Source organism: Cebidichthys violaceus, unplaced genomic scaffold, assembly GCF_023349555.1.
Source record: "Cebidichthys violaceus isolate CVI_PGR_0920_01 unplaced genomic scaffold, fCebVio1.0.p SCAF_9, whole genome shotgun sequence".
NCBI lineage: Eukaryota > Metazoa > Chordata > Actinopteri > Perciformes > Stichaeidae > Cebidichthys > Cebidichthys violaceus.
This window is the reverse complement of record NW_027176975.1, coordinates 10045020-10059938: the sequence shown is the minus strand read 5'-3', so window position 1 is coordinate 10059938 and position 14919 is coordinate 10045020. Positions and strand designations below refer to the sequence as shown.

Below are 14919 nucleotides of genomic sequence, written 5' to 3'. Positions count from 1 at the left end.
GGTTACAAAACCCACTCAAACTTTCTCAAAGCCCTGTTGGATGAAGTCAAAACTGCATTTCCATTGAGATAAATACGTTGCTGTTTCGCTCCGTCTGTGAGATGTAAGGTTTTCAACACACAACAGGTTTGTTTTTGTTTGTGCAAGTGCGATACAATATGAGGAACTCTAACTAACAGAATGGATAAACAACATGCAGGGTATTTGAACTAAACACAACAAAGGACCTTCCTGTTATGCCTCAGCTCTCTGTAATGTGGTTATTTGTCTGTGTCTCAGTCTGTCTGTGAATTGTGCTTTTTACACTTCTGTTCTTTACCTCCCCTCCATTTCCTCCTCTCTATTTCTGTATCTGTGAGCAACAATGTGTTTTAAATAGAGGCACACTGAGACTGTTTTTCTTAGCCTGATACCAATATAGATATTTTCGATTCGTTATATTCGTTATGTTAAAAAAGGACAACATATTGGTAGATATCAAAATTTTACATGAACACTCATCCTTGACATTTGGTTATTATGGGGAAATGTATTGAGTTTGATCTTTTACAGTTAAATAAACTCACCAAACAGATATAACAGTTACATAATACAATTTAATTGGCAACAAACAGTATTCGGCTATACTGATATACTGTATCTTTGATAAGCCTGTATTAGGTGAAAGCAGCATGTAGCATTCGAGCTGTAGTTTTCACAGCTTAAAGAGCTGTGGTTCTCCACTGTTCTCTAATTTCTTCTTTATTTCTTATGGATTACTGGATTCTTGTATCTCCTTAAGCCTATTAAAGTTGTTCAAATAAAATTATGAAAATAAATCCCTTTTTAGTTTAACTGGTTGCCACTGGTGGACATATGCAACGTGATGAGAGGTCCCAGGTACTAACGGGTCACAAGCCAAAAAGGCTGGGAACCTATACAGTACTTTGCAGAGTGTGCCGGGTTGATGTACTGACTGTGTGCAGTGTAATCTCTGCTTCCATGTGCCAGACTGAAGTCCAGAGGCATTTGGCTTGGCTTCAGTTTGTGTTTGATCAGGCTGTTTCTGGAATACTGACTGACCTGTGCCGAGGCCAAATACATCTCTTTCCTCACAACGTTTGCATTTTTCCTTTGCTCCTGCCCTTCCCCCTGGTTACTGTCACATTGGTCAGAACTTTGCACAATTTCAATCCATTACATTCAAGAACTATAAATATATCAATTGTGCTGCCCATGTATTTTAATGCATTACCAGATGATTGCAACTTAAACAACCAAAGAAGATTTTTCTTTTTCTGTCCTATGCTTCAGAGGACTGAAGAGCTCCACTCTTCTTGTCCTGTTTGTTGTCTGATCTCAACCCCAGTCCAAAGTTTACTCTGATACATCCTCACCAGAGTGTGAGTGTTGCCAGAGCTGTCTGAGGATCAGAGAGGTTACCAACATTCCCAACATCCCCACAGATAGCAGCGAGGTGTCAGATTGACTTAGATTGCAAGTATTGTTGGAAAAACCTCCTGACAGATGACAAATTACAGGACTTGGTTGTTTACCACCCATTGATCTGCCATTAAAGGGCTGGTCAACAATGCTCTCAAAGGTATCTAGAGCATGATGTTAGCCATCATAGTAACCCATCTGAAACAGAATGAAGGCAGATGTTGCCTGCTGGGTCAGTTGAGTCATACTTTTCCTTAACACTATTAGATACTAGCACGACAATCACAAATTTGACATGTATCCTGTATTTGGCTTATTCCCTAATTCCTGCAAAGACTTGGCCAAAGTTATGTGGTGACTGTTATACAATGACTATTAACAGGGCATCCACAATGGGGTTTAATGGCAAATTGTTTTTTAATCAGTAAACTACCAGGCTTTAGTCTCAGTACTTTCAGTATCTTCAATAAAAGAGAACAGGGTTTCATTCTGGATATTTCATACTGGCATTGAACTGTTATTCAGAAATAAAATAAATAATACAAAAAAATATATATAATATAATATATATATATATATATGTAATATAATATATATATATAATATATATATATATATTGAATAGGAATCATATATTTAGGCAAATGCCACAATAGGCCATACTAAAGTAAACACCAGAAGAGTTGAATGCAAACAAATTGGGACACACATCATTTTATGTTAAGGTTTACATGTGGGGTTTCATCTTTTACATTTGTTAAAAAGTATTTCTAAAAACTCATCCAATTGCATTTATTTAGCTATCTCCATATCAACGAGCTCCGTGGAACAAAATATCCCATTTAAGGCACTTTGCAAGTAGACCGTGATAAGCTCCACTCTTATCCCTGCTGATGGATTAACTAAAGGACATATTAAAAAATTGCTAGGGAATATATCGGATTAAATCAATTTCAAACTGACATTGAACCCATGTCGTATCTGGGCAGTAAGTGTTATAAATCAAATTGGACGTGGCATAGAGAAGACGTTCAGAGGATTACACTTGTTAAACTTGTTAAAGGCAGGATGTAGCAAAGAGGTTTGACATGGTTATAACCTTAGTGAGTCAGATACCAGCAGGTACCAATCCTTCTCTATTTCTCAGAATTCAGTGCTGTGCTTTGTCTCTCTGTTATTTGGTGTGTAGTCCAACACCTCTAAGGAAAGTGTGGATGGATACTGAATAGATAACTGGGGGATGTACTACATTTGTTTACAGGTGCATTGTGAGTATTGCTATTTAATTCATAAACATTGGTATTTAAATGCACCCCTTGGGTAACAGTGAACCAAACTGCACACTGATGATTGCATCTCACATTTTTCATAGTTTTAGACCAGGGCCATTGGTCTGCCAACAAGATCACTTTCTATATTTGTAGTTCTATGGCTTCTTCTGCAGTCCATGTCCTTATGGCCTGCTGATGTCTGTTCCCTTGCTAACCTAATTTGTGTCCTCGTCTTACTAGCTTTACTCTCCTAGCTTTAGCACTTGTCCTATTTCCACCTCCTTCCTGATCTCCATCCCCATTTCCATATCTGTCTCCGCCTCATTCCTCGACCTGATTCTTACACCTCACCTTGACGTCAAGCCAGACCCTTGACCTAAGCACAGCTGATCTTCATCCCTATCATGCCCTCAGTCCTGCGCAGCCAGTGAATCCACCAAGGAGATTTTGAACCTACTGGCTCAGCATGCACTTCCCAAGGTAATTAAAGTGATCTTTCACTTTGGTGGACATTACACCATTTAGTACCCCTTTATGTCAACCAGACACTGCGATCGTTACAGAATCTGTGCATTATATTAATCTTTAAATCTTCACTCTCCATTTGCTTGCAGTTCTGAGGAACCTATTTTAGTGTCAAATTCAAACAGCTAATACATAAGATACAGTATTAGCTGTGCTGAAACAGGACGCTACTTCCACCGAACAAAAAGGCAACACTCCAGGTCTTAAAGTTATGCTTAGATTCAAATGTGCTAATTTTCCAGCAAAGTGAACTATCACTTTAAGAGTTTGGACCAGCGGCTGAAGAGAGCCTTAATAAGATTAGCCCTGCCACTTGACAGCCACAGCTTAAGAGGCACCTCTACTGACCCCTGTGCCTCCACCCAGCACAGAGTGTGCATTTGTATTTGCTTATGTGTGTATATACTACCAAAATTGTGTTTGTTAGTGGGGGAGCCTGTTTATGCCTGCATGTTTGATTTACTGTAAAAAACCAAGAGTCAGTCAAGTCACGATTATTGTGTGTGTCTGTACATCCATTTGGGCATAGAAAAACAAGCAAGACATGCCTGTACAACCTCAATCCCCTCAGGTCAGAATGCAGACAGTATATCATGCCTGTGCTATGCCAAGTTTGTCTTTATCGCAGAAGATTTACGCCACTCAAGAATTTAGAGCATCCACTCAACCCTTCAGCCTCTCAAAAACCCCTGTACATCTTGTTTATCGCCAGGCACTCTCTTGTTTTAGGCCCTGGTTTAGGATGAAACAGGTTATAAATTACAGGCAAGGATTCTAAACCAACAAGAAAATAATTTGTCAAACAAAAGGCCCACAGAGGCTCACAAGTCTTGGCTAATTAGCACTCAGAGATGTTTTAACCATGGTGCTAGAGGCCATGCCAAGGAAACCACAGCCACAAAAAAAGCTGAGTTAACATGACATGGGTATTGTATGCATTGATGGTGGCAGTGTGCTGTGGGTGGTTGTGCTAGATGCCACATGACTCTAAATGGAGTCTGAGGGCAGTTAGCAAGGGGCAGTGAGGCACTCACAGTAAAAATTGAAGTTGGCATTAATATCATAATCAGAGGTCTGTTTATTCTCAGACAGAGAACCACCACCACCAACCCCACCATACTCTCTCAGCAGTGCTGCCTTTCTCCTTCACTCATCCCACCCTCCATCCTTTCCTTCTGGTTAGCTATTCCCAGCTCTATCCAGCCTTTGCCCCAGGACCTCAAGCCACTTTAAATTCCCGACATATTCCACTATCATGGCCCATCATCGCCAGCACAGACTTGACCTGATCGTACCACGGTATTATAGTCAGTAAACACTTTCTGTAGCAACGGGGTGAAATACCGAATGACAAGTGTGTCAACAGAAAGTGTTATAACTTTATCTTACTGTTTGAGATGCAGGAGTTCTTATGCACAGTTTGATAGCTCATAACTCTTAATCACAGACTTTTTCTTTGAATCCATGATTGGTTTTGAGGGCACAGCTCATTCAATATTACTTCTCCCTGTACAGGGTGCACACCTCAAACACACTTTTTTTTTTTAAAAGCTGCCCAGTTTGTGGAAAATGTAATTGCTTGATTTGGTCATTAGCGAAAAAGAATTACAAGCATTTGTGAATTTTGAAATTCAAATTTGGTCATTTGGTTGAGTTTGAAATTGGACAGTACAGTTTGGTGTCTGTGGTACTAATGCAGAAATGGAGGCAATACCAACAAAACACGAGAGCTTAAACAGCCTTTTTGTCAAGTTTATATAAAAAAAATGTCAAGATAGATTTGTTTTTACAAGGCATAGCATTTAAGAGTGAATAAGCAATGGAGTGATATGTCTTCATTAGGATATAATGAGGCAACAACAGCTGGTCATAAACATGGAGTTTTCCAACTGACTGTAGATAAGACAATCTGCTGATAACTTAGTAAGTAAACAATATCCAGCCTCTCTCTTGCACTCTGTCTGTCTGTCTGTCTGTCTCTTTCTCTACGTTCTCCCAGGTCTTATCTAGCTTTGAATGTTTTTCACTTTAACTCACACTGTGCTAACATGCCCACTACCCATCGCCACATAAGCCGGCTGTTGCAAAACACTCTGTTTCATGTCCAGGGTGCCAGCTCAGCCAACACATCTCAGCCACCTCTCCATGTCAAAGTGTGTGTGTGTGTGTGTGTGTGTGTGTGTGTGTGTGTGTGTGTGTGTGTGTTTTGTGTGAGAGAGAGAGACAGAGAGATAGAGAGATTAAGAGTGGAGGATGAAAAGGCGATTCAGAGTCAGAGATTGACATAGATGTATGTATGTTTTTATTTGTCACTGTCAAATGCCAGTTTTCCACAGGCTCATTTTACTTAAGCCTCCAGTCATTCATTCCATTCTCACAACTCACCTTTGGCCTCTGAATTTTCTTCCCAGAGAAACAAATTGAAATTCCTGTGTTGATGCATTTTTTCGTGTCGCTCTGCAAAACAGAATTGCATCATCCTGCCAAGAAAGAAGCGAATGATCTCATATTGTAGATCTACATACGTACATGTGGTATGTAGTGTTTTTTCATGTGTGTGTGTGTGTGTGTGTGTGTGTGTGTGTGTGTGTCTGCGCTGAAGGTAGAATTTAATCTTTGATACTGTTATCAGCTCCATGGTGCTGGAGGACTGTTTGGAAGACCCACTGCAGCTCTGACCTACTTGTGTCAGTGTATACGGGGCTGCATGTAGACTGTTTTCCATTGAGTGTGTGTTGTATGTGTGTGTCTTTATTAGTGCTTGGGACAGTGTGTGTTTGAGGAGAACTCTCTGTGGACTCGGGGAGTGTGAGAAGCTGGGTGTTTTGACAGCTTTAGAACTGTTCCAGTACAGTGCTGAGGCAGGGGGTGTGCAGGCCTGTTGGATATTTGGGCGAGCTGTAGGGGTGAGAATAGGGCCAGTGGAGGAGTGGACAGGAGGGGATGAGATGAGGGGAAGAATTTCATTCCAAAGTGCTCTACGACCATACAAATCATACCTGCTATTCATTGCTTAATATTAAATAAATGTATGATATCTTCTAAAATCAATCCATTTTAGCCCAAAGGTAACCGTAATGTAAAGTAGAGAATTTTATTAAAATACCAGTAATTCATACTTTGTATGAACAGGTGTCACATTTTAAATATGGTGTATTGTTTGCAAAATTAAGCCCTTCCTAAATGTTTGATGAAAACTGAGGTGAAGGCCTTTACAGAGGTAAGATGAAAATATTGTTAAAGGTAAAAACGATATCCACAGGATACCAAATTGGGATTTCCTGAACTTGAACACAATGTTTTTTACCTAAATAAACAAATTCAATTCTTCAATAAAACTTGAGGAACATTGGATGGCGTTGAATATACTGCAGACTAATCTGCGAGTATTTGTCCAAGCAGCAGGACAATCCTTGTTGAGGTAGTTATGCCAAAGAATGATCTCAGCTCATTCTCCCAACTTTAATCTCACCAAAGTGTAAAAGCAATGGGAGTGGACTTCCCACACAGTTAATAAAAGAGTGATAAAGCTCAAAAACAAAGCCACTCAGTCCTCTCTGTACTACTGTAGCTGAAAAGGCCAGACATAAGCTCAGCCTGTGCTGCTTGAGAGTTCTCTCACAAGTATACACCTCTTCAACAAAGGGGCTGCCTCTCCACATTTCTGAGCCCGTTCAGTGCCAATGCTGTTGAACCCCTGCTTTCTCCAGCAGTATTCCGCTCCATCTTTCATGCTGTTTCATTCTGGCCATGCCAGCCAGGTCAGGGGCCAGAGTTTTCTCAGGCCTTCAAGACAGCACTGGACAAATAGATATATAAAAAAGACATTTCCACTTGGTTGCACATTAAAATCTTGTTCACGTAACTGTGGTGTTGTTGCTGATGTTATTGCATATGGGATTTTGCATGTTGTGTGCAAGAACATACATGAAAACACACAGAGTTTGTGGAGACAGACTGAGGGGACAAATGGTCAAGTAATAGATTTGTGGTCTTTGACTCTAAGCATATAGTGTAGCAGCCACTGTTGATCTGCACAAAGATATGTCACACAGACGAGGCTATAGGTGCAGTGGCCTCGAGTGTCAACACTGATATAATGTAGCAAAGAGGGCAGCTTATACCGTCTTTGTTTCAGAGGGGTCAGTACCAAATTCTACCAGTAGATGTCCATCTTCAGTCTTCCACAGTCATGAAAGGAAGAGGTAAGATCAGACTGTCCTCGGGTCCACACATGGCCAAACAGTGCAAAATGTCCAAAATGAATTATAAGTTAAAATGCAATCTAATACAAAATCCATTTTCTCTTCTTATCTGGAATTGCACAATGAAAGGCAGATGGACTCAAAAGAAGGTTCATGTTTTTAAAACATGCCTGGGCAAAGCCTTGAGTAGGATAATATACAATGTACAAAGCAAAAACTGTTTTGCTGGCAGAAAAGTGAGGTATTTTACCTCCTGGCAACATGGCAACATTCATTACTCTGATATAGCTTAACATTCCAGAAGGTAATTCCCAGACATTGAGATCTTGAAAAAATTGTGAAGGGCAAAGGGCTGGGTGTTTTCCACATCAATCGATCTGCCTTTTCTTTCTTGGCTCCCATCTTTTGTAGCAATAAATAAGTGTTGCTATGTGGTATCTAGTTGCTATGAACACCCAGAATAACCATAGAAGAGACATTCTCTCCATTGCCTATGAGTAATAACTAAACTATTGCATCATTTATCTGGATTTTAGTTTGGATAGGGAATGACTAACATGCATGCACAAGGATTAAAGGATGAATTAAGCTAACATCAGATGGATATTTATACTTTTGCACATTTACTCATTTATTTTTATATATTTTTTAAAATGTTTGCCATGCTTTTTTTAAAAGTGCTTTATCCCTCATGTTTGAGTAGTAATGGGAGTCATAAGGAAAGAGAGTCTCCAAGCAGCACAGTGGTGGATGTGAATGTTCCACCACCAAAAAGCAGCATGCTTTCCGGCATGTATTGAGTTAACAGGATGGAAAGAGCACACTTTCGGGGCGGGGATACTATCATCATTACAGGATACGATTGACTCTTAAATCCTAATCTCTTATGAGACCTTAAAGTGATCCTCTTCAGCTCCAACACCAAACACATAAACACATAAGGTCTTAAATACACGTTGTTTCTAGTGTTCAGCCACTTCTGTTGGGTGATATTTATGTTAAAGAAAGCTATTAGACTGTTGTTCTCTAGTCCCAAGTCACACATCAAAGTAACAATTTAAAATGCAAGAGAAAATGTAAACGTCAGGGGTCGAACGTAATGTTGAAATTACCAGTAATGTTGTTCTATGCTTTATAGTCCACCCTTAAATGTCACGGACGTGCAGCTAGGGTATATATTACAGTGGAGATGCCTTCAGGGTGTCGCTCTCCGCTAAATGTATATTTTTCTGATAGTACTTGAATGCAGCACAAAATGAGATGCTTGAATTGTGTAGTGACGCGCAGTCGTGGAGGCGTGCCTCGACTGAAATCAGCTGGGGGAAACAACAACAGAAAAGGAGGTGGCTCAGACCAGGAACATCTTTAGGCCGGCTATGTTTACATTCCACTCTAAAAAGCGTCCGATTAAAATCACAACAGCATTACATCAGGTCTGCAACAGCGAGTCGATACTTATTGAGGACTGTGAGACGCTGGATTGAGAAGGCAGCGAAGGGGAAGTAAGAGGAGAGGATGTGACAGGGCAGCTGCCTTGCAGACAAATGTGCTCTTATACAAACAACGAGACCACCGCGAACACCTCTTCATTCTGCGCGCGTCTTTGTCCGGTTTGAGTGACCGGCTGAACCACCGGCAGAGTGGCATGTGGGTCAATTCCGGAACCGTCGGAAGGTAGGGACCCCTCCTGCAGCAATACAGGGTCACATGCTCCCAATGCAATTCTTGTTGTGCACAAAGCAATCCGCACACTGCTTGTAATATCCTTTACTCCAAAGATTCACCAGCTGTATTTAAATCATATCATGGTGACCTTATTGGAAACTACTTAATGGATTTTTAATCTCTATAATGCCACAATAATAGTCTCAAAGGCTCTTATATTTTACATGTATTACATTATTTTAGCAAGGCTTTTTTTGTTTTAATCCCACGCGTGCTGCTTCAGAGCATTTCGAATCAGTGTGGTAGTGCAGCGGATGGGCTTGGCACATTACGCAAGACTTATCAGCGCATCGTTCGGATGTAGGATGATATCCAGCTGCCTTTACCCAACACAGATGATAACAGACACCTTATCACCGCGCTGAATGTGTGTAACCTGCATTACGTTTCCGCACACAGGGATGCCAATACAATGGATGGCCTGCTTTGTTGAATCAGTTTCCCAAAAAAAATATGAATGAGCCAGGTGGTTATGAATGGCTGCGGAGGGAGGGAGGGAGCGCACGAGGTGCTTTTCATTGATGAGTGTAGTGATGCTACAGCACAGTATTTACTGGAATAGCATGCGGATCAAAGCTGTGACAATAGATCACGAGCAAAATCTTGCTGTTTGAGTTTGTAAGAATGCACATGCACGCACGCACATGAATACACGCACACACACGTACACGCAATGATGCTGATCCTGTGGCTATGACGTCATCGGAGGAATTGCGTGCAGGTGGCTGGTGAAGAAGCCTCTCCCTTTTACCTGGAAATTATATAACTTCCAGTCATCAGCAATTAATCATCTGCAAAGTGTGGTTCGGTAAACAAACAGTTTTTGTCTTTTATCCAATGTATCTTTCTCCTGAAAATATGCATATATTAATGGCCATCTGCCTGTGGCTCAACCTTCTGCATTACTAAATATTATTTTCCATTATGGTACAAATTACCAATTAGTTTGGGTTTTAGACTTTCTATTGGCCCACTACTTCTGTTAATTTATCAATGATCGAGACTGTCGTTACGTGTAAGGTGAGATGGATCTGGGACAGAGCTGTTTATTGTCCTTAGGCACTAAGCCCAACGCTTTGACTGTGTCAACAGCTTTGCGATAACACAGTGCAGCACTGACAGACCCACATGGAAGAGTCAGCCAGCATTATATGGCTGCCTTGAATGTTCTGATCCCTGGAACAGGCTGTAGTGGAGGGTACCTGGGGGTAATAGACCTTGCAACTGCGTGTATGTTTTATGCTTTATGTGTGTGTCTTCCTGGATCTGAACCCAGGATTATGATATGGACCGTAGAGCTTTGGTGAAAAGAAAGTGTGTTTTTAACAATGTTCAGCTCTGCTAGTGGTATGTTTATAATCTATATATTGTATAATAGTTTGCTAATTAGGGTTCAGGCTATTGAAAGGACCAGGCTTTCTAGCACATTTTTTAAGTATGTTATGTTTAAATCCCCTGTTGCATTCCCAAAGGAGATTTATGGCCTGGAATGTGTCTGCCAGGCAAACTTTATCCACCTCCCGTCCGATAAAATTGCAATAATGTTTGGGTCACTTTGCCTTAAAGTTACAGTAATTCCCAATTGCTTTGACTCAATTTCAGAGAAAAAACATAACGCACACTATCAGAACATAACATGACAATTACAACATAACATGTATATCTGGAATTATATATAATTATTGCATTTTGAAATATCAGAATAAAATTATGTTGGCAAGCATAAAACTTGAAATAGTGATTGAAATGATCTGTTTTGCACTTTGTATGCAAACACTGCATCTATAGGTAACCATTTTGCAAGAATGTTTTCCTCTTAAAACTTGCACTCTCAAAATGAAGTCAAAGCAGTCACAAAGTACTCTAATTTAGAGGTCATCTGTTTATTTTGATCAGAAATGTCTAGAAAAGTAAAATGGGTGAGAAAGTGGGAGAGGTGATAGAAGAAAAGTCATACTGGAAGATAATGAACAGAAAAAATGTTCTGTATTGGATCAGATACTGGAAAGAATAAAGGTGTGAAATAGAAACACGATAGAGAGAAAGGAGAGATGGAGAGAAAGAGTAGGTGTAAAATATGGACAAGGGAGGAGGAGGAGGAAGATGGGAGGGATAAAGGAAATTAGGGCATCAAGAGGAGCCTTCCTGTGTTTACAAAGCATCATTGCAGCAGAGAGAAGAGAGGAAGGCTTTCTCATGCAGGCTCATGCTGCTCCCAAAGACCCTCTCATTCATTAGGATTGATGCGTACATATCGCCGTCTGCCACTGTGCGCACAGTAATACCAGTACCATCTGCAGTGGGTGAGGCAAGTACGTGCCGGCATGCTTGTGTGTGTGCATGTCTGCGCTAGTGTGAGTGAGTCTGAGGTCTACTGTCAGCCATCCAGGGAGCCAAGCAGAGGCTACAGACCAGGTTATGTAACCAGTCTGTGCCAGCTGCGCCTGTGGCAGTCACTGTTTCAAACACCAACGTAACACACACATACACACACACACACACACACACACACACACACACACACACACACACACATACACACACACCTGAAAAGCATTCCCAAGTACGAATGAGTAGACATTTTCTTTCATGAGGGCATACTTTGACAAATAAATTAGAAAATAATTAGTTTGCATACATGACTGCACATGTAGCCATCATTTTATCCAGCAATTACACATAGACACTTTAAATATGCAGTCAAGCCTGTGAAAGTGTAAACCCCATAGCTCTGTGCGAGTGCGCAAGTGTTGACCCATCTATAAAGTGGGTGGTTATTGGGGTCATTTTCTTTTTGCAGGGCTGGGTGGAGGGAGCGGAGAGGCAGGCGGCTTCAGTCAGGGTGGTGAACTCTAGCCCCAAGGAAGAAGACAAAAAAGAGGCAGATGCGGGGCTGTGGAGGGCTTTGGGATGAGCGGTGGCTGCCAGTGGATTGCTAAAAGTGTTGCATAACAGAGAGAGGGAGACGGAGGGGGAAGTAAACCGGGTGTGGGAGGGCTGTCTGTTTAATGCTGCTCTTTGATTGCTATCCAGAAAAGTGCGAGGTCATAGATAGATGGATAGATAGATGACCTCTCAATCAAGGAGCGGAGGGAGAGTGATGTTGGAGGAGAGAGAAAAAAACGGGGAGAGGACAAGAAAGAGGGCAGTGGAGAGAGGTTACTGAAAGACAATGGGGGAAATGAAGAATGGAATAACTGTGAGCTGGAGCGTTACATTTGGAGAATGAATACAGAATAGGAAAGAGAGAGAAGGGAGGGAGCTTGTGAGCGGGTCAGAAGGTGAGGTTGAGTGGGCACAGCTGGGAACAAACCAGAGAGACATAGACAGACGGAAGGATAAATGAAAGGATTTAGACAGGAAGTGTGTAAAAAAAACTAACCATAAAGATGCCAGGAAATTTGCAATGAAGTAGAGCTTTAAGCCATCTCCTTATGAAACCCCCTCTGGCTTTAAAGCAAAGCCATACTGAGACGCACACTATCCAAATTATGCATGAGCTTCTTTGTCTGTCTGGTCCTCCTGCACCAAAGACACGCACACACACACACACACACTGACTCAATCCAGGGCATTCCAGAAGAAAAACCAGAAGGTCGGTGTTTGAGTGTTTTAGAGTGAGTTATTGAGACCCTGTCGCAGCGTTCCTATCACTGTGGTCTTGCCTACAGCCTTTAATATGTCACTACAAGAGTCAGAAATACATGCACAAAAGAACTGGGACAGAATCTCATTCTCCTTTTCAAGCACACATTTTATGGTTACATGCAACACTTCTTTGCCCGTGCAGCCTCCTTTGGGGCCCTGCTGGGAAGATGACACTGGCTAGCAGATGAAGTCTAGACGTCTGTGTGCAGTTCACTGTAGGTCGTTGGCTGAAAATGAAACCTGAGCTATGCAGCTTCTCTTTCCGCTCCTCTGAGCTACATTGCACAGTCTTCAGCTTCAGCTCATCCCTCAGTCATGCAATTCAAAATAATTGTTGAAGTTGGTGAAAGCTCATACACTTTAAATATAAACCTGAGAGCAGGTGCATATCTATACAGTTCAGTGGTGTGCTAGTTAACAATTGTGTTATGTGTGTTGACTGCCGCGTGACCAGACTCTCGCTCGGAGCCCGATGCAGAGCATCAGATGGAGGATGATATCTGGGAGCCGGGTACTCTTGATCCCCCTGGGAAACTGTCCACACCACCACCACCAACTCCGCCTCCTGGTTACATCACTGCTCGCATCATTCCATGCCTCATAGGCCGGCCTTAAGCTCATTACCACGCGCACACACATGCACTCATGCATGCTCACATGCCTACATGCCTACTGACTTCCAGACTCCTTTGGGTCAGTACATTATCTCATACTGTTCTCTGGTCTCTTTAACTCTATCTGTCTTTCGCTCCTAAAGAACCACATATTTGACAGCAGAGAGAAGCAGCAGCAGGAAAAGCTGTGCTACGTTCCCCTGAGCAGCCTCGGTTATTGCTGGTCTTGCCCTTTTGATCCCGGTGGCATAACTGACTGATTCTAATGCTGGGCTGACAGTCCCTCTCTTTCTCTCTAAGACTCTAATAATCCCGCCCCTGCCTTGTTTCTCTTGCAATCCCTTTTGCTTATCTACTGTTGCATTGGAAATGCTAGGAATTTACAATACTCTGCATCCTCTCATATTGGGGATGTTACAGAACCCCTTGTCAGGCTTTATATTTGGCTGTTTCTTTCCTAATACAGCACGAAGAGGGCTGCTGTGATGACTATTAGGCAGATAGCTGTTAGATAAGTGCAAACTTTTTATTGCTTCTTCTATCTCACTCCTCTACCTGTAGTACGTGTCTCAGAAGGTGTCGCAGCCAGACAGGTGGCAGGGGAAAAACGGTATTTATAGCTCCGAAAGGCACAGTTCTATCTGTTCCATATGGACCATTCAGGAAACGGCCTCTATGACGGACACTTTTCTTCAGCTCACATAGACAAAGGTAGGCTCTCTGTGCTGTACTTTCTGGCTGACGTAATCGGGTCTCCTTTTGACAGGAAAGATGCTTTTGTTGATGTTGACGGGGTAAATCGTTGTCTGGTGTGTCTGCTGGGGAAGAAATAAGCTCTATATTTTAGCCGTGGTATTATGAATAGGCTGGAGGTCTTTGGGGACATGGAGAGCAAGTGATGGCTGATTAACAGGGTGCACACATGGCTCATATGTCCGATGAATAGATGCCATTTTTAGCTGTTGGTCTGAAGTGTTGCACTGGCATCCACGTCAAAGGATTAGCAAGGCCTTTATGAATGTTTCAGTTGCTCTATTTATGGGGTGGGTCTTTGATCTAGTTGCAAGTACGGATGGACTGATTATCTGATTTCAGGTCTAACTGGGTGTTTGGTTGCGTGTGTGTGTGTGTATGTGTGGGCTGGTTATGCAATACAGCAGATTCTTCCAGAAATGTTTTAGAAAATGGGTATTAACATGTGTTTTGACATGGCAGAAATGTTTGTAAGCAGTTTATGGAAAGGGGATTTTGATAAGCTTTTCACAGGGACGTGTGGTTTTAAAAGAGGAAGCCGGTCAAGCTGTGTCACATAACCACCTCTGTCTTGTGCTTCGGTTCAGTGCAGAGTTGACAGGTGGTCAAACCTGCCACAACACTTTCTATCTACTTTCCCTTCAACGTAAGCCTACAGTAAATATGTTTGAACCCAACAGATGACGCACAGCTCCCCCTGGGTTCCTGAATGACCTAAAAAGTTATTACAAATGCCTCTGTGAGTGATTTTATTGA

General features: G+C 41.8%; 1 protein-coding gene across 5 annotated transcripts in view; it reads left to right on the top strand.

The window, feature by feature from the left end:
• Nucleotides 1-14919, top strand: part of rhobtb4 (Rho related BTB domain containing 4) — a 40342-nt gene that overhangs the window by 7130 nt on the left and 18293 nt on the right. The window contains exon 1 of one of the 5 annotated variants that reach the window (XM_068702802.1): nt 8738-9097. The exons of the other annotated variants lie outside the window; for them this stretch is intronic. Coding sequence (XP_068558903.1) covers nt 9069-9097 — 29 coding nt within the window. The 5' untranslated portion in view covers nt 8738-9068. Of the gene's footprint in view, nt 1-8737; nt 9098-14919 lie in introns of those variants that run through there. 5 annotated transcript variants of the gene reach the window in all.